This window comes from Chanodichthys erythropterus, chromosome 6, assembly GCF_024489055.1.
Source record: "Chanodichthys erythropterus isolate Z2021 chromosome 6, ASM2448905v1, whole genome shotgun sequence".
NCBI classification, from domain to species: Eukaryota; Metazoa; Chordata; class Actinopteri; order Cypriniformes; family Xenocyprididae; genus Chanodichthys; species Chanodichthys erythropterus.
The window spans coordinates 10288698-10315594 of record NC_090226.1 but is presented as its reverse complement, the minus strand read 5'-3'; the positions used below and the strand labels follow the sequence as shown (position 1 = coordinate 10315594).

At 36.1% G+C, this 26897-nt stretch overlaps 2 protein-coding genes across 5 annotated transcripts; one reads left to right on the top strand and one right to left on the bottom strand.

The window, feature by feature from the left end:
- The first annotated feature begins 220 nt into the window (after positions 1–220).
- rnf207a (ring finger protein 207a) lies at positions 221–22278 on the top strand. 4 transcript variants are annotated; one of them, XM_067387230.1, is made up of 18 exons: positions 221–575; positions 1565–1765; positions 6626–6752; positions 6846–6990; positions 7352–7433; positions 7518–7593; positions 8315–8440; positions 8682–8728; positions 9230–9302; positions 10243–10311; positions 11152–11220; positions 11292–11398; positions 19116–19278; positions 20693–20878; positions 20964–21015; positions 21124–21241; positions 21352–21423; positions 21508–22278. In XM_067387230.1, exons 2-18 carry the CDS (start codon positions 1575–1577, stop codon positions 21656–21658), a joined length of 1854 nt encoding a protein of 617 aa, XP_067243331.1. In that variant the 5' UTR covers positions 221–575; positions 1565–1574; the 3' UTR covers positions 21659–22278. The 4 variants fall into 4 exon arrangements, with proteins under 4 accessions (XP_067243331.1, XP_067243335.1, XP_067243333.1 ...); XM_067387232.1 differs by lacking the exon at positions 221–575 and having other exon boundaries at positions 1630–1792; XM_067387233.1 differs by lacking the exon at positions 221–575 and having other exon boundaries at positions 1633–1761.
- A 1209-nt stretch (positions 22279–23487) lies between these two features.
- nr0b1 (nuclear receptor subfamily 0, group B, member 1) lies at positions 23488–25309 on the bottom strand. The gene is made up of 2 exons (XM_067387229.1): positions 24685–25309; positions 23488–24062 (listed from the first exon to the last, which is right to left on the bottom strand). Exons 1-2 carry the CDS (start codon positions 25235–25237, stop codon positions 23821–23823), a joined length of 795 nt encoding a protein of 264 aa, XP_067243330.1. The 5' UTR covers positions 25238–25309; the 3' UTR covers positions 23488–23820.
- Between the last annotated feature and the right edge of the window lie 1588 nt (positions 25310–26897).

The following is a 26897-nucleotide window of genomic DNA, read 5'->3' as shown; positions in this document are numbered from 1 at the left end:
TGCTCATTTTTATTCTCTCTCGCTTTCTCTTGCTCTGTATGAATGTACGCTATTAAACCTTTCATAATAGTAGAACAATAGCTTAAGAGACTGTTGATATCCCATTGCACAAATAAAAGTATTATTATATTTGCTGCCTTCCTAATAACATACACAGGCTCTTGTTTCTCATACTGTCAGACTGCAGTTCGGCTTTACCTTTGCTTTGGCAACCCTCTCATTCAGTTCCCCCTCCCCTCCATCATAGTCAGCTGCTTGGCATCAGGCTCCTGTTGAAGAGTCCCAGCATTACTGTCATTCTGGCTGTAGATAGTGGTCAGGACCATAGTGTTAACCCACTGGCCCCTCCTGACACAAGCCAAATTTAATGCGTAGGCGACTGTGTTTTGCTTGTGAAGAGGAAGTGAGAACTGTCTTCACATGCACTCAAGCCACTCAGGGAGACATAATACAGAGATTTGTCTTGTTGGCCACATTATGGACTCCATAATGCCACTATCAAAATTGCAATATGTTTGGAATGACAAATATGCAAACTAATATCGGACAGCATTGTTTTTTGTTTTTAAAATCAGGTAAGGCTTTTTTGAATTGCATATAGTGTTAGTGAACTGTTTTGCTTCTATAAAAGACCAATTTTGAAGTAAAATAATAAGAAAAAAAGGATTTATATGGAGAATATAGCACTATTTATAGATTAATTGATTTATCTATAAATATATCACTCACTGTATTTAAAAGTGAATATAGTATGTCAGAGCACTTCTGTATTGATTTGACTGCATGTTACTGAATTTAGTTCATTTTATAAATGAACAAAATTTAATTGTCTTTATTTCCAACTTGTCAAAAGAACAAATTCTAATGTTATATGTGACCATGGACCACAAAACCAGTCATAAGGGTCAATTTTTTGAAATTCAGATGTATACATCATCTGAAAGCTGACTAAATAAGCTTTCCATTGATGTATGGTTTGTTAGGCTAGGGCAATATTTGTTCAAGATACAACTATTTGAAAATCTGGAATCTGAGGGTGCAAAGAAATCAAAATGTTGAGAAAATCGCCTTTAAAGTTGTCCCAATAAAGTCTTTAGCAACGCATATCCACTCACAGAAATACATTTTTTATATATTTATGGTAGGAAATTTACAAAATATCTTCATGGAACATGGTCTTTATTTAATATCCTAATGATTTTTGGCATAAAATAAAAATTGATAATTTTGACACATATAATATATTGTTGGCTATTGCTACAAATATACCCGTGTGACTTACGACTGGTTTTGTGGTCCAGGGTCACATATTATTATTATTAATATAATGTTATAATAATTAGTTTTAAAAAAAAATTATTCTTTTATTTTATTTGTTTTAATTGTTGTTATTCAGAAAACACTGAGAAACATCTAACTATTCACAACTGGCATTTACATATAATGTCACACAAAACTAGGATCTGTGCTTTAAAAAATTGTTTAATTCTGGATAAAACAGCAAAGACATTGGATATAATTAAAATAATATCCATTTCAATGTATCTCAAATACGTATTTGCAGTTTTTTATAGATGGCAGGAGAAATCATCTTCTCGTACGATGACCTGTGGGATCCAGACTATTACAGGCTCCATCCACTCGTCTGTCACCTGTGTCATGAGCAATACCACCAACCATGTCTTCTGGACTGCTACCACATCTTCTGTGCCAGTTGCCTGCGTGGCAGGGCCAATGACAATCACCTCAATTGCCCCCTCTGTGGGTAAGCGCAAATATTGCATATGGGGAGGTAAAAGACACATATTGATAAAGAAAATAGGAAAAGTATTTGCTCCATGCGAACATTTGTTCTGACAAATTTTTGTTCTGATGTTCTTGTTTGATAAATGCTACTAAAAGTAAAAAAAAAATCACCCATAGGTGGACAATGTATATACTGAAACTCCAAGTCCGATTGCTTTATTGAGATCCAAGTACACTATAGAAACCTTACCTCAAGGAATTTGGGGGATGAGGAAATGGAAATCATGACAGAACCAGCCAATGCAAACTGAAGCCAAGTTACATCTGGGTCTCCACTTATTCTAGTTTACTTCAAGCTGGAGCTTGTGTTAATTCCAAAACGAATCTTTGCCAAATCTGGATTCCTGTAATCTTTCTTGAACTACCCACCCACTCATTACACTCTTGTATATGTAACAGTCAAGTCCTCTGTTTTAAAGAGCTGTCCAAGGTTTTGATGACTAACAAATGTTCTTGTCATTGTATGATGCTGCATTTCATCATTTTCAATTCATCTTTTTTTCACATATCATGTTTCTCTTTGTTCATCTATAATAACTTAATCTTATGAAGTCTCATCATGTTCTGTTGCGATCATTTCTTGCTCTTGAATTAAATTTCAAGTTCAAATTCATGCAACATGCAACAAAGAAACATCATTCTTCCAGGCCAGTAAGGTCCGGTTTGGAGCAGCACAGGGCTGTTGCTGTCGGGACAGCTGCAGTACGACCCCAGCATTCTGATTTTAGCAACACAACAAGCACTCCACATGGTGGGCACTCCAATCACATCACAGCATTGTCATTTGACAAAAGATCCTCACACAAGCATCTTGGCAAAAGTGCTTGACGACGCATTGATCCCACAGCTTATAGCAATTACACACAATCTGGTGCTGACCTATTTTATCTTGTTTAAAGGTGACTCAGAGATCTGCTATTTTTATGCTTTTCTTTACAATGTGCAGGGCAAATCAAAAGAGACTAATACTGAGACTAATTAGTGATATATACAAAGTTCTGTTACGAAACTCTAGATGGCGCCGCAGGCTGATAGGTCCTTAACTCAGGCTGCTTGCCATCATATCATTCTATAGTGCACAGCTGATTAGTTCTTGCTGTATCAGTTGCCAATGAGCTTGCTGCTCAGCCTTCAAATACTCGTTCAGCATTTGCTGTAGCAGTTGTAGCACAATTTCAGAAACCTTCCACCTTCCCCAGCTCCACCTGTATAGATCTGCAACGGGTAGTTCAAGTATGCTATTTTGTACAGCAGCAGCATGTCTTACTTGCTCACAGCAGTGTGTCGTGTAAGTATTGGCAGTAACAAGTCTCATACTTGCTCTGCAGCAGCAATAACCAACAGCAGCAGAAATAACACCAGCAGCAGCGTAGCAGATCTATTCCGCCAAGACCAAATATATCAAGATTGTCATATCCACAAACACTCAACGAGAGTTGTCATGACAGAAATGATATATCCGCCGGCAATTAATGACACTATTTGGAAATTTTTTGAGGCAATTCCAAAATCTACCAACAGTCATTTGGATAGTGAACATTTTATAAATTAAAATTTTTATAGTGAATTCTAAAATATTATTGTGTAAAATGGGTGTTTATGTAATTTTTTTTTCTTCCTATCATTACATTTGTTTAGTTAAAAAGTTTGGGTTTCCAAAGGGTATTTACGTTTTTGAAAGTTTATTTTGCTCACCAAAGCTGCATTTATTTGATCAAACATGAAAATGTACCATTTAAAAAGCCCCTATTATGCTTTTTTGAATATTACCTTTCATGCATTGTGTGATATAGCTATTTGTGAATGTAAATGTATGTCAGCAAAGTTTTAAAGGTGCCCTGGATTCAAAAATTGAATTTATCTTGGCATAGTTAAATAACAAGAGTTCAGTACATGGAAATGACATACAGTGAGTCTCAAACACCATTGTTTCCTCCATCTTATATAAATCTCATTTGTTTAAAAGACCTCCGAAGAACAGGCGAATCTCAACATAATACTGACTGTTACGTAACAGTCGGGGTATACGCCCCCAATATTTGCATATGCCAGCCCATGTTCCCAACATTATGAAAGGGATTACACATCTGGATCTGTGCACAGCTGAATCATCAGACTAGGTAAGCAAGCAAAGACAATAGCGAAAAATGGCAGATGGAGCGATAATAACTGACATAATTCATGATAACATGATATTTTTAGTGATATTTGCAAATTGTCTTTCTAAATGTTTCGTTAGCATGTTGCTAATGTACTGTTAAATGTGGTTGAAGTTACCATCGTTTCTTACTGTATTCACGGAGACAAGAGCCATCGCATTTTCATTTTTAAACACTTGCAGTCTGTGTAATGCATAAAAACAACTTCATTCTTTATAAATCTCTCCAACAGTGTAGCATTAGCCGTTAGCCACAGAGCACTATCAAACTCATTCATAACCAAATGTAAACATCCAAATAAACACTGTACTTATGCGATTAGACATGCTGCATGACGAACACTTTGTAAAGATCCATTTTGAGGGTTATATTAGCTGTTTGAACTTTTCTTATGTTGTTTAAGGCAAGCGCAAGTTCTTGGGGTGTGGAGCACAAGAGTTAAAGGGCCACACACCCTGAATCGGCTCATTTATAATGATGCCCCAAAATAGGCAGTTAAAAAAATGAATTAAAAAAAATCTATGGGGTATTTTGAGCTGAAACTTCACAGACACATTCAGGGGACACCTTAGACTTATTTTACATATTTTTAAAAAAAGTTCTAGGGCACCTTTAAAGATCAAGGTGTACAACAAATAAAGTTGTCTCCTAAAAGACAGGTTCTAAACTGCCAAAATGAGTCATATAATACAAACAAATAATGCATAATGTTGTAGCTGAGGCCTGGAAGAATTTTGGAAGAGGTGCTGTTTTCAGCACTGCGAATCCACTTTGCATGCACTTCCAAATGATGAGGACTTGCACTGGGATTGATATGGGGGGAAAAAAATGGCATTGTTACTGTTCGTATCACTCTGTATACAAGTGCTGAGGAAGCCTCCAGAGCTGAAATTAAGATATGGTAATAGGTGTTTCGTTTCCAGCACATGCGCTGTAAGAGATAGGCAATCAGAACAGACTGAGCCATCTGACCAATCAGAGCAGAGTATAGGCTCACAGAAAGGAGGGGTTTAGAGAGACTAAAGTTGCACCCCAAATGACACACTATACACTATGCACTTATGTACACTATCCGTGTAGTGTGTGAATTTTATAAGGTTAATTTATCATTTAACATCAGAGTGTGATCCCCACTCCGCAAGTTAATTAAAGCTGCGACAGTTGAGTGCATGAAGTGTCCGACATTCTACACTTTGTTTTTTCCATTAATTTAGTGCATCATCCAGGTATTTAAAGTGCACTTTTTCTTTTTGTAATTTTCTGTGTGAATGCACTACTTGCACTATTTGTACTTGAAAACGACAAAGAATAGTGCACGAGTATGCGAGTTGCGGCACATCTTGAATCTTCAAAGGAACCGTTATCAGACTCTAGAAATTATGTGATGAGCAATGTATATTATGAGAAAATTAAAGTGACTTTTATCAGGATTAAAAAACAGAATTTATTTGATATAAAAAGTTCAACTTTTGAACAGTTCAACATTATTGGCCATCTGGCATCCTGTTCTCTAGAGACCAACATCAGCTAATAAAAGTCATATTTATTGACCACTAAAAGTATAAACTGAACTTAAGGTATTTTGAGTTTGTTATATCTTGGGTTTGTTTCCTACTATAGCAGGTCTCAATGATATGTGCTGATCCTTGTTGTAACTCTAGCCATGTTTTGAGCACCAAGTATCTAATGACACAGCAGCAAAGCTTTTCCCTGCTATATTTATCCATTGTTTCCCACTGCAAACTTGAATTTGTGGCGCCTAAGTAGCCTGGCTTTACAAGACCTGTGTACTGGTGCCAGCAGTCTGTGGTTCAGTGGGTAAAAGCAGTGCTCCATTCAGCAGTTCAGTCTATTACCACAGCCTAACATAATAGAAATGGTGTACTTTTCCAAACTGTAGAACTTAGATTCTATTATATAGTAGGCTATTTGTTTGTGTGAGTGTAATCGTTCTCAGTTTAGTGTGAGTGTGGGATCTTGCTTTGCCACTTAAGAGTTGCAGATAATGAAGCTTTTGTACTTTGCAGTACCACACACTCCCTCATGCAGTGTAATCTAGGAATTCACCACTTTGATGCTATTAGTGGCACAGAAAAGCTGGCTATAATGAAACAAGATAAATGTGGAGACTGGCGGAGGGGCAGGATGTACATATTTGTGTCATTGTGTCAGTGTTGTCCCAAAGTCTGGGAACACATTGAACATACTTGTTTTTTTTTTTTGTTTGTTTGTTTTTTATTTTGATCTAAGAAGTTTTAGAACTTTGAAACATGTAAAGGTTATGCATAAGAAGATGAAATATTTAAGCACCATTTCTGGACTATTTCTAGGTCACTATAATGCAAGCAAATTTGTGACTTCTTTCACATTTTCTTGCTTCTACTGATGCATAAAATACTCTTTGGATCATTCTCAAAGCATGATCATCAGATTTTACACAAGCTTATAGAGTTCATGCAGATAAACAGTGTCATTGTCACACATGTAGTTTCTGTAACTATATGCATAATTACATGCAATTAACCCTAAACCAAACCCCCACCCTAACTCTTTAGTAAATACATGTAGTTAATTATTATTACTCAGTATTTAATGTATAATTACACTGTAAGACACCTTAAAATGAAGTGTAACCAAAATCCCTTACATGTCTCTTACAGATACCCCTCAGTCGTGATGGGCACAAATGCACTTCCCCCAGAGGACCGTTTGCTGAGGTTCCTGGTGGATAATTCTACAGACAATGTAGTACAGTGTGCTAACTGTGATATGAAATGCAAAGCGCAGGTACCTGAATAATACATGCATTCGTTTATTTTGAGGCATCTGCAGTAACAGCACATCTGTTTGAAATGAATGTGCATGTGTATATGTGCACAGGATGCTGGAGCGATGTATTACTGTAACACCTGCAGTCAGCCACTGTGTGGAGAGTGCAGAGAGCTCACACACAAAGCCAGGATGTTTTCCCAGCATGATATTGTGTCCCTGGCCAAACGCACCAAAGAGGGGCACCGCAAGTGCTGTGAGTTTATTCCATCATCCTTCATCGAATAACTATCTAGAAATGCACAATTTATTAGTACCAGGTATCAGATTGTGGATATTTAATGGTGTATGTTCATTTTTTACATTTAGATTACCTTTGCCATCATCTACTTAACTGCCACTTAAAGTTATTCTTTAAAAACGCTGTTTTTAAACCATTTATCGGCCCTTTATCAGTTTTAAGCAATAACATAAACATAATTATTAGATTAACAGTATCATTTCATTCCCATTATTATCCTCAAAACTCAATTCCCTAAAGGAATGCATTAAATGATGCATATATCATTAATGTGTAATCTCAGACTAAATTCTGAAGTATGGCATTTCCTTATCAGCGCTCCATGAAGAGTTGTACATCATGTTTTCGACAGAGAAAAAGTCCATGCTGTGCATCAAGTGTTTCAGAGACATGCCAATGTAAGTCTGTTGCAATCTGAATTACAAATGTTTATAATTCAAATTACATGAATCTGACAATTAATATTTAATTTCATGATACAGTGAGAATCGTACCCACTGCATTGACATTGAGACTGCATATGGGCAGGGATGTGAAATACTGGATCAAGCTGTTCTGGTAAGTAAGTAAAAAGTAAGTATGGCTTGTTTAATTCCAGAAACTGCCAAGAATTTTATATTTATTAAAGTATTAACCAAAAATGATATATGCTTATTATCATTACTGAGTACATCTGTACACATGTACAGTGAATATTACAGTCATTATTAATAAACATTCAGTTTGGAGCCAGTAAGATTTTGTTACAATGTCAATGTTACAAATGTTACAAAATTAAATAAATGCTGTTCTTTTGAACTTTCTGTTCATCAAAAAATCTTAAAAAATGTATTGTTACTTTTAATTAAAATGTTTCTTGAGCACCATATCAGCATATTAGAATGATTTCTGAAGCATAATGTGACACTAAGCTTTGCAATTACAGGAACTAATTATATTTAGAATATATAAATATTAAAATAAACAATAATTTTAAATTGTAATATATCACAGTGATACTAATTTTCTATGTTTCGGATCAAATAAATGCAGTCTTGGTGAGAAAAACATAAAAAAAAAAAAAAAAAAAAATGTTACCAACCTCGAACTTTTAAACATTTATGTATGTGTATCAAGGAGAATATAATGTGTTAGATTTAGAAAAGAGCTGAAGTTCCTAAAGTGAATGACTATAAATTTCTAAAAGCTGTTGGCCATCTGGGTCAAAGAGTACAACTGAACCTCATTGCAGAGTCCAGACAAGTGGATGCATCTTGTACTGAACTGTTTTCCCCTGAAGGCAGTAAAGGAGCTGCAGATATCAGTACGAGAGGCCATTGTATTGCTGACGGCCATGCTGGATGAAGTGCGGACAAATGCAGAAGAGGAGGAAAGAGCTATCTGTACACAGTTCAACAATATTCAGGTGAGGAAAGACACCACAAGGGGGCACACTGAGACCACAGACCAGAATAATGAGCAGCTTTGTGAGCATTAGAGATGAATTTTTGGACAAAGATCATCTGTGACTCACATAATTTAAGGATAATGTAATTTGAGTTAAACAGGCTAAATATGTGCTCAATTCTGCATTACTGAAAACTGAATGTTGTTGAAAATACAAATAGTATTTAGTCCAAAAGTAAAATCTGTTCTCTGCTTCCCAGGAAAAACTCGCAGAGAGAAAAAAGGCCCTCTTAAAAGCTGCTGAAAGGTAAATATTGTCTGAACAGATCCGGTAAGTCTAAATTGTCTATCTGTGACAGTTTATCCACATGGCTTTGGCAGAGCACAGAGTTGTGGTGTGATGGTCAATGTTGGAACAGCAGTGGCTTGGGTTGCATTTCATGAGTCCTGTTATTTGTTAAGAGTTTTTTTTTCTCCATCCCCTTCCCATCATTGCCTGGAAGCTGGCTTGATGTCTTCCAGGAATTAAGCTATTTATGTCAAGCTGCAATCTAGGACTCAGCATGCGTGTGTTTTTATTTTGGGGACACACAAGAGCAAACTAAGGACGAAATGTTAAAATTGGGTTGTTTTTCTTGGGTATAAACAGTGTATTTTATTTGAAAAAGTCTATGCATTGTGTATACATTGGTCCAGAGGGTAATCTGAAAAAAATTAAGTAGCTTCAAAGTAATTTTTTGTGTCTTGCTGACATGACTTTTTCTTAGGTTTGACAAAGTAATATGTTTTTAACCTACATTTTCAACAGCCAACATGAAGAGAAGGAGAAGGCACTAAAGGAACAACTTTCTAACTTGTCCACCCTCCTGCCCACCCTTCAGGTATTTTGAAAGAATAGTTCAGCCAAAAATGTATTCTGTCATCATTGTTCACAAACCATATGACAAATTTAATGTCATACAAAGTCTTAAATATCTTTAATGGTATATAAACAAGTCTTTATTATTTTAAGAGGTCTTACATTTTGGGATGGAAAAAAGTCATGATACAGGCTAGTGTGATTAAACTTGAAAAGGCTGATGATTTAATTAAATTATCATGAGCGTTGCATGTTCAATGTAAAAAAAAAAAAAAAACATCATTGCAGGATCTACAGGCTCACAGTTTCAGAGTAGTCTGCAATCAATTAATACCACCAATTTATGTGATTGCAAGTGATTGCTTCTGATTTACTGTTGATAAATGTTTACTTTGTGGTGTTTATATTGTAATATGTTGTATATTGCCGTCAGCCTATATTACGGGCTTGTTTATAATTAAAAGTCCCGCTTTATGCAAAAATATATTTTCTTATATTTTAATAACGGCATTTAATAAAAAAAACTCTTGTGGATTCTTTCTAGAGGATGTAAGGAAAGGCTAAAAACATTATTTAACATTCATTATAGCCTATATTTTTTATTATCCGCACAATGCATTGCCTTTTTAAACACATTATTATCGTATCAGCAAAATCCAATATTGATCAAACTCTAATTTGTATGTATTGATATATTAGTACATAAACCAATTTCAATAGATATGTATACTGAATAAAACACGTCTTAAGTATTTAAACTCACGGTTACCCTGGTCTGCAGTTAAATGTGTGCCACATCATGTTTAATTAAGTAAAAGAATCTGAGATACATGATTTATTTTAAGATAGTATGGTTTTGTTTTGTGTGGACATTGGATATTAATTTTATGGTACTAAATGTCTTACATTTGATTTTAAAAGCTCTGCAGATACCCTGCTTTATATTTTATCTCTATTTCCAGGTGCACCTGGTCACCTGCTCTGCATTTCTCGGCTCAGCCAATAAGTACGAGTTCTTAGATATGGGATATGTAAGTAGATTTATCCTTAATGTATTACTTTTAACGTGCCCCTATTGTGCTATCTTAAAGGTTTCTAATTTTGTTTTTGAGGTCTCCTACAATAGTTTTACATGCATCAAAGCTCAAAAAACACTTTCATTTTCTCATGATATACATTGCAACATCACCTTTTTTCTCACAGTGTCTGAAACAGTTTGATCAAGGATTCGGTCTCCCTAAACCCCTCCTTTCCGGGAGCCTAATCTGCTCTGATTGGTCAGATGGCCCAGACACCAAACGTCCATAATCGCATGTGAATTTCAGCTCCGGAGGCTTCCTCAGAACTTGTATAAACAGTGACACAACATGTAACAATGGCGTCAGTTTTACCCTATCAATTCAAGCTTGAGACTTCTTCCTTTGTAAATGCTTGCAAAGTGGATTTGCTATCACAGCACAGAACAAGACAAAGTCAGAACAGAATGTCGACAGCAAGAAGCAAACTTTTCAAGGCCTCAGCTACAACTACATTGTTTGAGGGCGGGTCGAAGTAGACACTGTTTGCAGGCGGCCAATGAAGACCACAGGCCAGCAAATTTGTTACAAACCTATGTAGGTTTGTGCAGGAAGTGAGACTGGATTTACTGATGACTCGTTTCAGGCAGTTCAGAATCGTTCTTTATTTTGGGAGACAATGACTCCATTTATCGTACACTTTAATCTTTGAAACTTTGCAGACCTTTTACATAAACAGCTATATCATACACTTCATGAAAGGTAATATCTGAAAAAGCATAATAGGGGCACTTTGAATAATGTCTTAAAGAAAAAAAAAAACTGATTTAATTCATGCCCTATGACCCTTAACAGCAGTTGATGGAGAGACTGTGTAGCATTGTAAAGCTACCTCACATGTTCCGCCCTGTCCAAAGTAGCAAGGTGAGCTGAAGACCAAACATTTGCTGGCCTTTGTGTATAACTCTGACACTAACAAATTATCAACCCTATAGATAAACACAGACTACCATGCTGAGTTTGCCCGCTGTCTGGAGCCTCTTCTGATGCTGGGCCAGCGGAGACCTGGCTCTGTGACTGGAGGAACTGCCTTGAGTTACAGGTGAGCAGTTTTCAGTATACAAATATTACCGGTATATGGCAGTGCTGTTATTCAACCTCTGTGTTTGTTTGGCCTTGGACTGACTGTGACTATGTACAAACTTGATTCCAAAAAAGTTGGGACACTGTACAAATTGTTAATAAAAAAGGAATGCAATAATTTACAAATCTCATAAACTTATATTTTATTCACAATATAGATAACATATAAAATGTGGAAAGTGAGACATTTTGAAATGTCATGCCAAATATTGGCTCATTTTGGATTTCATGAGAGCTACACATTCCAAAAAAGTTGGGACAGGTAGCAATAAGAGGCCGGAAAAGTTAAATGTACATATAAGGAACAGCTGGAGGACCAATTTGCAAATTATTAGGTCAATTGGGAACATGATTGGGTATAAAAAGAGACTCGCAAAGTAGCTCAGAAATCAAGATGGGCAGAGGATCACCAATTCCCCCAATGCTGCGGCGGGAAATAGTGGAGCAATATCAGAAAGGAGCTTCTCTGAGAAAAATTGCAAAGAGTTTGAAGTTATCATCATCTACAGTGCATAATATCATCCAAAGATTCAGAGAATCTGGAACAATCTCTGTGTGTAAGGGTCAAGGCCGGAAAACCATACTGGATGCCCGTGATCTTCGGGCCCTTAGACGGCACTGCAACACATACAGGAATGATACTGTAATATAAATCACAACATGGGCTCAGGAATACTTCCAGAAAACATTGTCGGTAAACACAATCCACCGTGCCATGTTGCCGGCTAAAACTCTATAGCTCAAAAAAGAAGCCATATCTAAACATGATCCAGAAGCTCAGGTGTTTTCTCTGCGCCAAGGCTAATTTAAAATGGACTGTGGCAAAGTGGAAAACTGTTCTGTGGTCAGACGAATCAAAATTTGAAGTTCTTTTTGGAAAACTGGGACGCCATGTCATCTGGACTAAAGAGGACAAGGACAACCCAAGTTGTTATCAGCGCTAAGTTCAGAAGCCTTCATCTCTGATGGTATGGGGTTGTGTGAGTGCATGTGGCATGAGCAGCTTACACATCTGGAAAGGCACCATCAATGCTGAAAGGTATATCCAAGTTCTAGAACAACATATGCTCCCATACAGACATACAGTCATCTCTTTCAGGGAAGACCTTGCATTTTCCAACATGACCATGCCAGACCACACACTGCATCAATTACAACATCTTGGCTGCGTAGAAGAAGGATCTGGGTGCTGAAATGGCCAGCCTGCAGTCCAGATCTTTCACCCATAGAAAACATTTGGTGCATCATAAAGAGGAAGATGTGACAAAGAAGACCTAAGACAGTTGAGCAACTAGAAGCCTGTATTAGACAAGAATGGGACAACATTCCTATTCCTAAACTTGAGCAACTTGTCTCCTCAGTCCCCAGACATTTGCAGACTGTTATAAAAAGAAGAGGGGATGCCACACAGTGGTAAACATGGCCTTGTCCCAACTTTTTTGAGATGTGTTGATGCCATGAAATTTAAAATTAACTTATTTTTCCCTTAAAATGATAAATTTTCTCAGTTTAAACATTTGATATGTCATCTATGTTGTATTCTATACTGAAATTTGAAACTTCCACATCATTGCATTCTGTTTTTATTCACAATTTGTACAGTGTCCCAACTTTTTTGGAATCGGGTTTGTATGTTGCTGAGTTTAAAAGACATGCAAATATATCTGATCTCATTTTTTAGAATCATGTTGTGATAACTAGAGCAGTAATAATGGCCACATTGTAAAAATCCAAACTGCAAAATATTTCCCCAATAAATGTAACAATTAAACAAGTAGAAAATAAGTTTTTAGAAGTTTTTGTTTTAGGTAGGTGGAGTCCATTTTAATGTAAACAAGATAATAATGTAAATATCTAATAATATGATATATACACTACCGTTCAAAAGTTTGGAGTCAGAAAGTTTTTTTATATATATATATATATATATATATATATATATATATATATATATATATATATATATATATATATATATATATATATATATATATATATATACAGAATCTCAGAAGTCACATTTTTGTAAATATTTTATAATATCTTTTCATGTGACAACACAGAAGAAATGACACTTTGCTACAATGTAAAGTAGTGAGAGTACAGTTTGTATAACAGTGTAAATTTGCTGTCCCTTCAAAATAACTCAACACACAGCCATTAATGTCAAACCGCTGTCTCAAAGTGAATACATCCCTAAGTGAAAATGTCCAAATTGGGCCCAAAGTGTCAATATTTTGTGTGGCCACCATTATTTTCCAGCACTGCCTTAACCCTCTTGGGCATGGAGTTCACCAGAGCTTCACAGGTTGCCACTGGAGTCCTCTTCCACTTCTCCATGACGACATCACAGAGCTGGTGGATGTTAGAGACCGTGTGCTCCTCCACCTTCCGTTTGAGGATGCCCCACAGATGCTCAATAGGGTTTAGGTACCCTCAGCCTCTTTAGCAAGGCAGTGGTCGTCTTGGAGGTGTGTTTGGAGTCGTTATCATGTTGGAATACTGCCCTGCGGCCCAGTCTCCGAAGGGAAGGGATCATGCTTTGCTCATTCATGGTTCCCTCAATGAACTGTGGCTCCCCAGTGCCAGCAACACTCATGCAGCCCCAGACCATGACACTCTAACCACCATGCTTGACTGTATGCAAGACACACTTGTCTTTGTACTCCTCACCTGGTTGCCGCCACACACGCTTGACACTATCTGAACCAAATAAGTTTATATTGGTCTCATCAGACCACAGGACATGTTTCCAGTAATCCATGTCCTTAGTCTACTTGTCTTCAGCAAACTATTTGCGGGCTTTCTTGTGCATCATCTTTAGAAGAGGCTTCCTTCTGGGACGACAGCCATGCCGACCAATTTGATGCAGTGTGCGGCGTATTGTCTGAGCACTGACAGGCTGAACCCCCACGCCTTCAACCTCTGCAGCAATGCTGGCAGCACTCATATATCTATTTCCCAAACACAACCTCTGGATATGACGCCGAGCACGCACACTCAACTTCTTTGGTCGACAATGGCAAGGCCTGTTCTGAGTGGAACCTGTCCCTTTAAACCGCTGTATGGTCTTGGCCACCGTGCTGCAGCTCAGTTTCAGGGTAGTGGCAATCTTCTTATAGCCTATGCCATCTTTATGTAGAGCAACAATTCTTTTTTTCAGATCCTCAGAGAGTTCTTTGCCATGAGGTGCCATGTTGAACTTCCAATGACCAGTATGAGAGAGTGAGAGCGATAACACCAAATTTAACACACCTGCTCCCCATTCACACCTGAGACATTATAACACTAACAAGTCACATGACACCAGGGAGAGAAAATGGCTAATTAAGCCCAATTTGGTCATTTTCACTTAGGGGTGTACTCACTTTTGTGGCCAGCGGTTTAGACATTAATGGCTGTGAGTTGAGTTATTTTGAGGGGACAGTGGATTTACACTGTTATACAAGCTGTACAGTCACTACTTTACATTGTAGCAAAGTGTCATTTTTTTCAGTGTTGTCACATGAAAAGATATAATAAAATATTTACAAAAATGTGAGGGGTGTACTCACTTCTGTGAGATACTGTATATAAACTAATACTTTTATTAAGCAAGGAGTCCGTTTGATATTTTGATATGTAACGCAGTGGCATTCGTACATTTTTCAGGTATGACTTAAGCATCCAAAAATTTATACTTTTATTAAGCAAGGAGTCATTACATTAATCAAAAGTGACAACAAAGCCATTTATAATTATACAAACCATTTCTATTTCAAATATATCATAGTTTCCACTAAAATAATAACAAGCACAACTTTGATTATAATAATAAGAAATGTTTCTTGAGCACCAAATCAGCATAATATAATTATTTCTGAAGGATCATGTGACACTGAAGACTGGAGTAATGATGCTGAAAATTCAGCTTTGCCATCACAGGAATGTATTACATTTAAAATATATTAAAATAGAAAATAGTTATTTTAAATTCTAATAATATTTCACTAATATTTTACAATATTACTGTTTGTTTTTACCATATGATCAAATAAATATAGTTCTGTCTCACCAAATCTCAAATCTCACCAACCTCAAAGTTTTGTCACAATCAAATGTTTTCATTATTATTTTTAATAATGCACTGATATGCCATTTTTATGCATTTGGACTGCTCAGATTGTTTGAATTCTGTCTAATGACTCAGAGCTGACTACAGACAACAGGAAGGAGACACTGGCATTACGCTGGTGCTTTCTCAGCCGGTTATTAATCTCCTAAACAGAAAAACGTTTATGTAACCCTCCCTAACAATGCACCAGGTGGCAAATGTCCTGTTATAGTTCTGTGTCTGTGAGGTGCCAGGAGCTGAGGTTACAACATGAAGCACAGGGAGACAGGAGCCTGACTTCCTGGAAAGCTCTCATTCCAGGAGAAGGGCTCAGAGAGTTATGCCACTGACTGACCACTTCAGAGCCTTATTAGCTCTGTATATGAGTACTGTTTCCAGATCAGTTTGGCTCTTTAGCTTGCAGTAAGATTAGTACAGCAGAAGTGAACATGTGCTGGTATCAGTGCAAACCTATATGAACAAAGCTTACGAAAAGAAAGGGATGTGATTCTAAATTCCTATTCTCTGAATCCACCTCAGATCTCATTGCATAATTTGGGGTTGGGTTAAAGCCATGTTGCTATGAAGACTACTATATGGAGTTTTTATAAGCACTTTTCTAAGAAACTGTAGGAGCTTGTTGTGGGAATATGTGCTTAGTGTCTTCATATATTCCTGTATATCTGAATAGTGCAGCAGTTATTTTCAGGACGGATAAATGTTAGCTGGGCAATTCTACCTTTTTAAATCTAGTTCTGAGTTTGGACATTAGTACATGAATATTTTCACGTCAAATGATGACTTTTTCTCAGACCTTTTAGTTTGACAAAAAGTGTCCTAATACTTGATGTTAATTTTGAACAAAATATCAGAATGGAAATATTATTTTTGGTTATTTATATATATATATATATTTGTTGATTTATTTGTTTGTTTGTGTTGATATACCGGTAGTAGAAAGGTATCAATACCCTGCTATTAAAAAAATAGAGAGCTCTTCGTCCTCTCCCTGCAGTGAGTAAATATATAAAGAGCGGGACGTGTTTGATGTTAAAAAGAATTAAGCGCAATAAGTCTCAACTAATGACTCGGTGCGCTACTCGCTGACTGAATAATAATACTAATTTATATCAGTGAATCAGTGAATAAGTCATATCTCTCACCCCTATCTCAACCTGTTTAGAATTGTGAAAGGTTTGCAAATGTGATTGATGACATGATTGACAATGTGATCGAAGCAAAGATCTCTGTAATTTTTTTATTATTATTTTTTTTTTAATAAAGGGGAGGGAATGGTCAAAAAGCAGAGCAGAAACACACTGGTCAAGTTTTTTAGTTTTTTTAAATGAATTAATAAAAATGAATTTAAAGTTGTGTCATTCAATTGTATCAAAGTCATAATTTTGGTATTGTGACAACACTAAAATGTACACTACTGTTTAGAAGTTTTGGATTTAGTTTCTTCCACTCACCAAGACTGCATTTATTTGATCAAAAATACAGTAAAAACAATAATACTGCGAAATTTTAAGATTTAAAACTACTGTTTTCTATTTTAATATATTTTAAAATATTTTTTTTTTTCCTGTGATGGCAAAAGCTGAATTTTCAGCATAATTATTCCAGTCTTCAGTGTCACATGATCCTTCAGAAATCATTCTAATATGCTGATTTACTGCTCAAGAAACATTTCTTATTATTATTAATGTTGAAAACAGTTGTGCTGCTTAATATTTTTGTGGAAACCATGATACATGATTTTCAGGATCATTTGATGAATAGAAAGTAAAAAAACAAACAAACAAACAAAAACAGCATTTATTTAAAATTGAAATCTTGTGTAACATTACAAATGTCTTTACTCTTACTTTTGATAAATTAAATGTGTCCGTTTGATATTTTGATATGTAACGCAGTGGCATTCGTACATTTTTCAGGTATGACTTAAGCATCCAAAAATTTGTTGGAGTCACTGCACAATATCAGTCCTAATCCTCTAAACCTATTATCATGATTAAAAGTTTCCATATTGAATTCTCATTGTCATGCCATGCCACACCATCTGCTCTGCACGTTTTCATTAAAGAGCTGGCATTATGGCCTCAATGCATCTACACAAAATACCCAAGGTGATAAGAGATCAGAATGAATACAGCCATTCCACCACAGCAACCTCCATCTCTCCATAGAGACTCCAATGACGCAAGTCCCCGTGACAACTTTCCACATCAATCATCCCTACCGTTCTCAGGTTTGTGAAGCCCTCCACCAAACAAACGTCCTCCCCCATCTGCCCCCATACCAACAGACAGGATAGTACAGAGGTCAGGCTTCTCTCACTATTTTTAACAGAATTTCAGAGAAGTGTCTCGGATTCTGCTCAAAGGCACACAAAGGCGCTGGGCCATGGGAGCACATTGTTCCAATGCTGCTGATGTCACCGTTGGTGCCAGGATCTTAAATTGGTAAAAGTTAGAGGGTGGGATGCTTGTCACTTAGGCTCGGAGAACACACAGTGTCCAGACTCACTCAAGGGACTTGTACCGCCACAGTACGTGAAATAGGGAAGAGAGATTAGAGGAGCTTTGAAACTAAGGTAACTGTCTTTATTCTTGATGTTTTCTTAGTAACATTACGAGCTTTCAATAGAACTTTTAATTCTTGATCTTTTAATTCCTGTTCCTGAACCTCAAGAATTTGCAACTGAGGTTTGTGGATGTAGAGGTGGGAATGCTGCATTTTCTGCATAAAATTAAACGCTGAGTTATAATCTGAGTTTAATTTTATTCAAAATAGGTCTGAATATTTTGATGGTTGTTAATCTATTAATGCTCTGCCTCAGACATGTGAAGTTCTTTGGGTCAGTGTTGTTATTGTTAACTTTAACTATTAAAAATAGTTAATTGAAATAATGCCGAAATAAAATCAAATATAAACATTAGATGAAAAACATAAACACAAATTAGAAATGTTGTCCTGAGTAATTGAACTAATACAAATGACAAAAGCACCTCATAATCATAAATGAAAATATAAAAACAAAAGCTAATTCAAAATATTAATAACACTGCTTTTGATGTTTATTTGTTAAATTAATACATATTATTTATCTTATACAGTTTTAGTAAAAAAAATAAAAAATAAATATATATATATATATATATATATATATATATATATATATATATATATATATATATATATATTTGTAAATAACACTTTATTTTAGGTGTCTTTGTTACACTGTAATTATACATTTAAGTACTGAGTAATATTGAATAACTACATGTACTTATCCAGTTAAGATCAGGGTATGGTTTGGTTTAGGGTTAGTTGCATGTAATTATGCATAAGTTATAGTTATTACTATAGCAAATGCATGTAACATATGTAACAATGACACTAAAATAAAGTGTTACCCAAAATTGTTGGGTATGCTTAAGGATTTGCCCATTTGCTTAAAGTCTGCCCTATGTCAATAGCTGCCAGGTTAAATTCTTTGTGAGAGCAATCTTGGCCTTTTAAAAAACAATTCTGACTAAAAATAAATAATAATGAGAGGATCTCTAATTTCCTTTCACAGGCTGTCGGCTCTGTCTATGTCGTGCCCGTCCACATCTCTAAGTGAAATGCCTTTTGGCCGCAGGCCCACCTTTCACAGATACATTTGTACCAAGGTGCTGCTGGCCGAGGGCAGAGAGTCACCCTTTACCGAGCACTGCCGCAACTTTGAGAAGAGCTACAGGGTGAGAATTAGTCTTCTTTGATATGTTAGTATACTCCTAAACATTGACAGAATTAACTTCTATTTGCTATTTAAAAATGATATGTCGGCCTCATCATCATGTTTTAAATAGTAACACATCAGCACAGGAAAGATAACTGTGCTCTATGAGCCATTTTACAGATTATTTCATCTGTTTGGTGTATGAACTCTAGAAATAGAACATACAGTGGGGCTTTATGGGTTCTTGGCTCAGAACCCTTTATGCCAAAAAGGTTCTATATAAATGATTGCATAATACTTTGATGTTTAACAGGTTATTTCTTTTGTTTTCTAGTGATAAAGTATGTTTACAGGCCTTTTAATTCATAACATTTAAAAATGATCCCATAATGGGAATCCCTAAAATGTTCTATATATGAAGCACCTGACAGAACCCTTTAAATGATTAGTCCACTTTCAAATAAAAATTTCCTGAGTATTTACTCACCCCCATGTCATCCAAGATGTCCATATCCTTCTTTCTTCAGTCAAAAAGATATTAAGGATTTTAATGAAAACATTCCAGGACTATTATTATATACTTACGGAACAAATGCGGCACCAGTTCCATTTTTTCGGTAAGTTGAATAGGGAAGGTGCAGGACAGCGTAAGTTTTTTGAAGCATAAGGAAGGCGGTCTGGCGGAAGCCAGGTGATCATTTGTGTTTGTATAGCATATCTTTTTTTTTTTTTTTTTTTTTTAGAAAATGACAGATCGTTTTGCTAGATAACACCCTTTTTCCTCGTATGGTATCGTTTAAAGTCCTTTGAAGCTGTAATTTTGACCTTCAGCCGTTTAGTGCCAAATGAAGTCAGCTTTGGTGAATGTAATGTTTCCCCATTCAAAGAGATAGTTTCAAAGAGATAATAGTTATAGTTTCTTTTTTTGCATTGCATTATTTATTTATTTTATTTGTTTGCTATTTTTTGTAGCTCTTTGGGTTTTAGAAAAGCGCATTATAAATAAAACATAGTATTATTTATTATTATTATTATTATAGGAGCTGCACTTGGATGCCTGAGAGGCATTTCAAAAATGGCCGCCGAGTGAAATGACTCGTCTTAAAGGGACTTTGACCAGGGTTCGCAAAGTCTTGGAAAACCTAGATATATGAGGAAGCCTCATTTTAAAAGTTTGATTTTTAGACAAGAAAAAGTAATGTAAATTAATACTATCTTAAAACGTCATGAGTATTTTAATAATGATCCAGTAAATGATAAACAATGGGAAAGATGTTTGGAACATTCAGCTTATTAAAACATGCATGTCTGAAATTTAATTTAGAGGAACTAGGAGTTTGGGGCTTTTGAATATTGTTGTGAACCATGGGGGGTCTTACAATTGTGTATATGTGATTTTATTTGACCAATTCTATGCATAATTCATACGCCAGGTTCTTCAGACAGAAGTCCAGAGGCTGAAGGATGAGGTTCAGGAGATGCACAGAGACCTGACAAAACATCACTCTCTCATCAACACGGACACCATGGATGAGATCCTGGAAAGGTCTCTACTCATCGATGAACAGATCGCGTCTCAGTACTCTGCCGTGCAGACCCAGAGGGCCGTATTTGAGGAGGTGAGGCTAAGTTATAATTCTTGCAAACACATAATATTCTGTCAAAACACAGCAGCACCTTAGAATATTTGGGTTGTGTTTCTAGATATGGGATGTGACCTTTCAAAGAGTAACCAATGAGCAAGAGATCTATGAAGGTGAGGAAAAACAACAAATTGTCTGCGATGCCTCAGGGTTCATTTTATTATGCATGTTAAACTATTTCCTTCCACTAATTAGTGAACTAATTAATTTACTAATTACAGCACAGCTTCATGACCTTCTGCAGCTGAAGCAAGAAAATACCTACTTGACAACCATTGCACGACAAATTGGACCCTACATCTTATCCATTGCAAAAGTGAAAGAGCGTCTGGAACCCAGGTTGTTTTAATATTTAAATATTCATGATTTATATCTGAATATTTTACTTCTGCTTTACATTTGCTTGAATATTTTAGTCATTAAATGGTTTGTTGTTGATGTATTCACAGGTTTCAAAAGCCTGAGGATGATCGCATGGACACTATAGTTGAGGACAATGCAAATGCTACTGAACAACACAGGTGATGCATTTGATCTTACTGTTACGCAGCTCAAACTGTAAATGTTAAAACAATATAAGAATGACATGTCATATCTTCTACCAGCTGCAATGAGAAGAGTTGCTCAGCAGTCTGTGACAGAGACTCTCTCATCCTGCCGCCTGGTGAGACACTACTAAAAAGCAGTGACTTCTGTTGGAAAGGAAAGCCGATAAATATTTCAGAAACATCTTGCTACAAAGAGCTGCCACTATAGAGCTGCATGTATGGACGATGTCAACACGTGAACATGGGGCTTTACAGTAACTGAAAAATAAGAAGGACGTGAATGGAATATATGTTTCAGTATGTTTATGGAACGATGTTTTAAATCAAATGGACCTTAGCTATAAACCGAATGCATCGGATGGAGCATAAATGTTTCACAGTCAGGTGGATTGTGACTTTTCTTTTTTTGTTGGTATTTTGCATTTAGTTCAAAAGTCTTTACTGTCACTTTTGATCAATGTAATGCATCCTTGCTGAATGAAAGTATTGAATACAGTTTTATTCAACCCAGACTTTTGAATGATACTGTACTGTATGTGCAAATGTGATTGTAAAAATATAATATACTGAATATAATGGAAAAATATACTAATCTCACTTGTCCCTGCAAGCTCAACTGTAGACAGTCATTTTCAAAACAACCATTAGACATTCAATTTTATTTTATTCCTTCTGTCTCTCTCACTGTCATCTCGGTATTCTGTCTAATTACATCTTTATTATGTTAAAATGTTATTTAACCTGAACGCTTTACACATTGGCTATACTCTTTGGCTAGTCATTACAGGCAGACTGTTTTTTTTTTTGTACAAGGATCTCTCAATGCATCCTAATAGATTTCTTTTATATGTTTTTCTGCACTTTTATGCTTGGTTCAACAATGAATAGAACAGCGCTTACAAATACCAGACTAACCTTGTGGTATAAATGAAACTGCAAAGCCACAACTCAATACATAAGGTGAATATGTGTGACACCAAGTGCTCAGCCCTACAGATACAGAGAAAGAAATGGGGACACAGCGACCTTCGAGAGCACGACGTTGAAGTTCATACTCATTAAAAATACATTTGGTGACTGAATATTGAGGAGGGAGATGAATGAACGAATGTTCAGGACTCTTTATCACAACAGTCATATATTGTTTCTTCAAACCGTCCTACAAGTTTTTCATAAATACACACAAAGTGCATAGTTATTCTTCCTCATTATTCTTACCTGGTTACTTGTAAACTGTCTGGTTTTCCTGTTTGGCTCTATTAATTTTGATCCATATGAACATCCTCACAACTCACTAACAGACAAGTTAGAATGCAAAATGAGTATCTTTCTTTAACTGAATACTGCAAAAATGTGTTTAAACATTAGTGTAATAGTTAAATGGCAAAGACTGCATGTTGCATAAAACATGAGAGATGTTTCGTTCCTGAATGAATCAGTGTAATTAGAATCAGCTGAGTGAATCATTCAGTGATGTGTTTCACTTGTTTCGTTTCTGAATGACTCACTCATAAAGACAATCACTTGTTGGCGTGTAGATTGCACCTGCAGTGGTTTGGTACACAATATTGCTACTTTAAAGTAAGAAAAAAATGTCACCAACAATGATTTCCTAATTATTATTATTTTTTTATTATTTTCATAACTGGTTTGTATTTGTGCTTAGGTCTGTCATCACGTTGACATGTTTTTCAAAAAAAAAAAAAAAAAAAATACATACCTGTCCGTTATGTTGCTGGAAATGTGAAGGAGTGTAACCATGTTCCATTATGTCATTGCATAACAAAAAAAATGTACAATACTTTGTAATATTCAAATATAGTTTACACTTTATAATAACTTTCATTAACCAAAATTGTTACATTTATATAATGCAAAACAGATCATTAGCTCATATATATATATTCGAATAGATAGTAATGAAACATTGAGATAATATATTATTTTTAGACGTAATATATTATTTTTGCATCAAATATAATTACATTTTACCATATATATTAAATCCAAAGCATATATAAATTAATGCTTGTTAATGATTTCCTAATAATGAAAGTTATTATAAAGTGCCAACCAGAATCATATAAACATTCATCAATGAATAAGGCTGCACATCACATAAAAGCAAGTAAACAAAAAACAAACAATCAGAACAAATTTATAAAGCTCTTTCCCCAAATGGGAAAAACATTGTCATCAACTTTGGATTCAGCGATGAGTTCAACTCAGAAGGCAAAAAGAGAGCTCTCAAATATTGTACAAAAATAGCATGTGTAAAAAGGAATCAGTCATTTTCAAAATCTGTCCGTCCACAGCCGACTGCCACTCTTTCCAAGTTTGATAAGTCTGTCCTGGTTTTTGCATTAGAGTTTATTTTCCATAAAACATCTCCAGAAGAAGTTCCTCCATGTTGACTGCTCCAATGACTGGTTTGAAGAAGAGACCGGCCACCACATTGGCGTTGATGGATCTCAGCATGGAGAGAGCGAGGAAGAGTTTGGCGAATCTTGCACTGTCCCCGCGGTGAATCATTTTGACATATTCATTAAGCGCCTGGTTCGCTTCGCTCTGCAGGGCCTGGATGTAATGTTGACATTGCAGCCCTGCAACATCTGAGAACAAGAGATGGAAAGAGACTTGTTATATCCTGTACCAGAAACACGTGAAATTACCCTCACTAAAAAGATACATTTTGATCAGCTGTATATTTGACTGTAATTCTCAAAATGATGAATTTGTTTGTTTTGAGAACAATTCTTTGTTTGTGAAACTTTGAATCATCTATTGTCATATCTTTGAACTAGTACTGACCTGTCAAGAATCACTATGATTAAATGGACAAAATATGTAATTATTATTTATTAAGGAGTATTATTTATAGTTTGACTGGTCCCTTTAAATAATTTAACAAATATTATTATTATTAGCATAATATAATGATGAGAATAATTATTAATAAAAGTTATTCATAATTGTCTATCTTAAATATGGATTTTAACATTAATATTTTTTACTTATGTGTATTATTATTATTATTATTATACAGCTAAATTTTATGAATATTAATAATTACAATGTGATTTAAACTATGAAGTGTCCAAATTCAGGTATTTGTTATTATTATTATTACTATTATGACGATGAATATTCATAATTACAGAGTGACTCATATTAAAGCTAGGCAGTTAGGAAGTGTCCTAATTCAGGTGTGACTGTCACTGCAGCATGTCTCACCTGGGTTGAACAGAATTGCCCCTTTCAAGTACGCGTACTCCTTAGTGCTTATGTCCAGTCCCCAGCATTTCCTCAGAAACATTTTAATACCCTGAACGTCGGTCAACGCCACTCCACCGTTATTACTCTGGTTGTCCTGCTTGTCCTGTCCGCTCGTTAAAATCCGCTGCAACATGCTGGGCTCCTGCGTCTCCGAAGTCTCGAAGTCGATCCTGTCCTGCGCCATGCCGAGCACCAGCAGTGGCGCCCAGCAGCTCCGCACCAGCGTGTGTTGGTCATCCACCGGCAGCTCTCGGAAACACGGGACGTTCTTCACGAACTTCAGGGTCTTGACCAGGACCGCGGAGGCGGCTTTGCATGTGGTTTGAGGGGAGCGGAGAGACACCTTCCTCTTGGATCCGCACGCACACGCGCGCATGGACACGGCGAGTCTTGGGGTCCTCGGCTGGTTCCCAAGTTGGGCAGACTGACTGTCGTTCTTCAAAATGCTGTACAAGATGCTGTTCTGTCGTCTTTCGCTGCTGCAGTGGCAGCTGCTGTCAAAGTAAGCCATCCTCCTGGTGCTGCGGGGACAGTTATGTTTCGTTTCTGAAACTATGAGGAGCTTTACGCTTGGAAATGTCCATGCAAGGTTGAGGTCTCTGTGTTACCATCCACCCAAATGCCAAATAGTTTAGTTTTTAAAGAGCACTGGACGCCTCCCACTGTCTCTCTCTGATGCACACATAGGGGGCGCTATAGTCCCTATATATTTTGTATTTGCCACATCAGGTATTGCTTACCGTAGATAATTGACACCAACTGTCCCCACAGAAATAGTAAAACCTAAAAGATATATTGTGACACTTTTTCCAAGTCATCTCAATGGCAAAAAGTGTCCCAATGACCCTGAATTACACCCTACTACTACTATTGCTATTACACATGTAAATATTTCTTAAATATATTTACACACATGTGTGTGTATTTATATATGGGTCATTGACAATTAAGGTTTTTAAAAGTGTAAAAAAATATATTAAAAATAAAATATATATAATGGAGATATAATTAATTTTGAAGTTTTATTACATGTTATGAAAGAGATTATGTTGTTTTTATAATCAATGAACACTGTTTTTGTCATTTTTTACAAGATGGACAAAATTTGCCACCAAAAAACTTATTCAGTTTAACCAAAATTTCGGTTTTACCGACTGACACTTTTGTTTATACCGAATTTTCAAACAATGTTAACAGGCTGATATCTACCTAGCTAGTTAGTTAGCTTGATAGCTAGCTAGCAAAAGGACAATCAAACATTTTATATTTAGAACAAGTTTTTAAAATATTACAACATTTTCCATGTTTTGTAGCGGTTGTATCGAATGACCTGATGTTTCGGGACATGCGTATGAGCAAGTGAAAATTATTTTTTTTAAATAGTTAAGAGAGAGTTACTTTGCTTCATGACCATGTGGCCCTTTGCAGGTGTCTGAATTATGTCACATCCTGTCACATGATATTGGTTACTCCGAATGACATCAGTGAAATTAATTTTTCCGGACATTCTTTCTTATAACAAAGCAACGACTTCTATACCATTTTGCACTATAATTAAGAAGTTACAATCAACTAAAGATGTTACAAATCTGCCTGGAAGAGGATGTGTGTCTAAATCGTTCTAATGTGAAGTGAGGAAGAAAGTTTGAGTGGCCAATGACAATCCAAGGATCACAGCTGGAGAACTGGAGAGATTAGTTGAGTCTTGAGTCTCAGAAAGCCTAAAAAAAATCATCAAACAGCACCTACATCCCCACAAGTTGTTTGGGAGGGTTTCAAGAAAAATCTTCTGCTCTCATCCAGAAACAATCTCCAGCATATTCAGTTGTCAGACAAGACTGGAACTTCAAACAGGACCGGCTTCTATGGTCAGATGAAACTAAAAAACGAGCTTTTTGGCAGCAAACCCACCAGATGGGTTTGGTGCACACATGGATAAAAAGTACCCCATGCCCAGGGTTAAAAATACAGGTGCTGGTCATATCATTAGAATATCATCAAATAGTTGATTTATTACACTAATTCCATTCAAAAAGTGAAACTTGTATATTATTGTAACAAGTTTAGTAGATATGGGAAGAAGGAGGCGGGAACCGGCGAACATTCAACGTAACTTTAATTCAAAAATAAACAAACAACAAAACGAAAGTAATGCCGGCAGACCCTCGCGG

Excerpts from the sequence above, each read along its gene's own strand:
- rnf207a (XM_067387230.1), top strand. The coding sequence starts at position 1,575 with ATGGCAGGAGAAATCATCTTCTCGTACGATGACCTGTGGGATCCAGAC. Across the intron at positions 19,279-20,692 it reads ACTTTGAGAAGAGCTACAGG|GTTCTTCAGACAGAAGTCCA; the intron begins GTGAGAATTAGT and ends TTCATACGCCAG. Across the intron at positions 21,242-21,351 it reads AAAGAGCGTCTGGAACCCAG|GTTTCAAAAGCCTGAGGATG; the intron begins GTTGTTTTAATA and ends ATGTATTCACAG.
- nr0b1 (XM_067387229.1), bottom strand. The coding sequence starts at position 25,237 with ATGGCTTACTTTGACAGCAGCTGCCACTGCAGCAGCGAAAGACGACAG. Across the intron at positions 24,063-24,684 it reads GGCAATTCTGTTCAACCCAG|ATGTTGCAGGGCTGCAATGT; the intron begins GTGAGACATGCT and ends TCTTGTTCTCAG.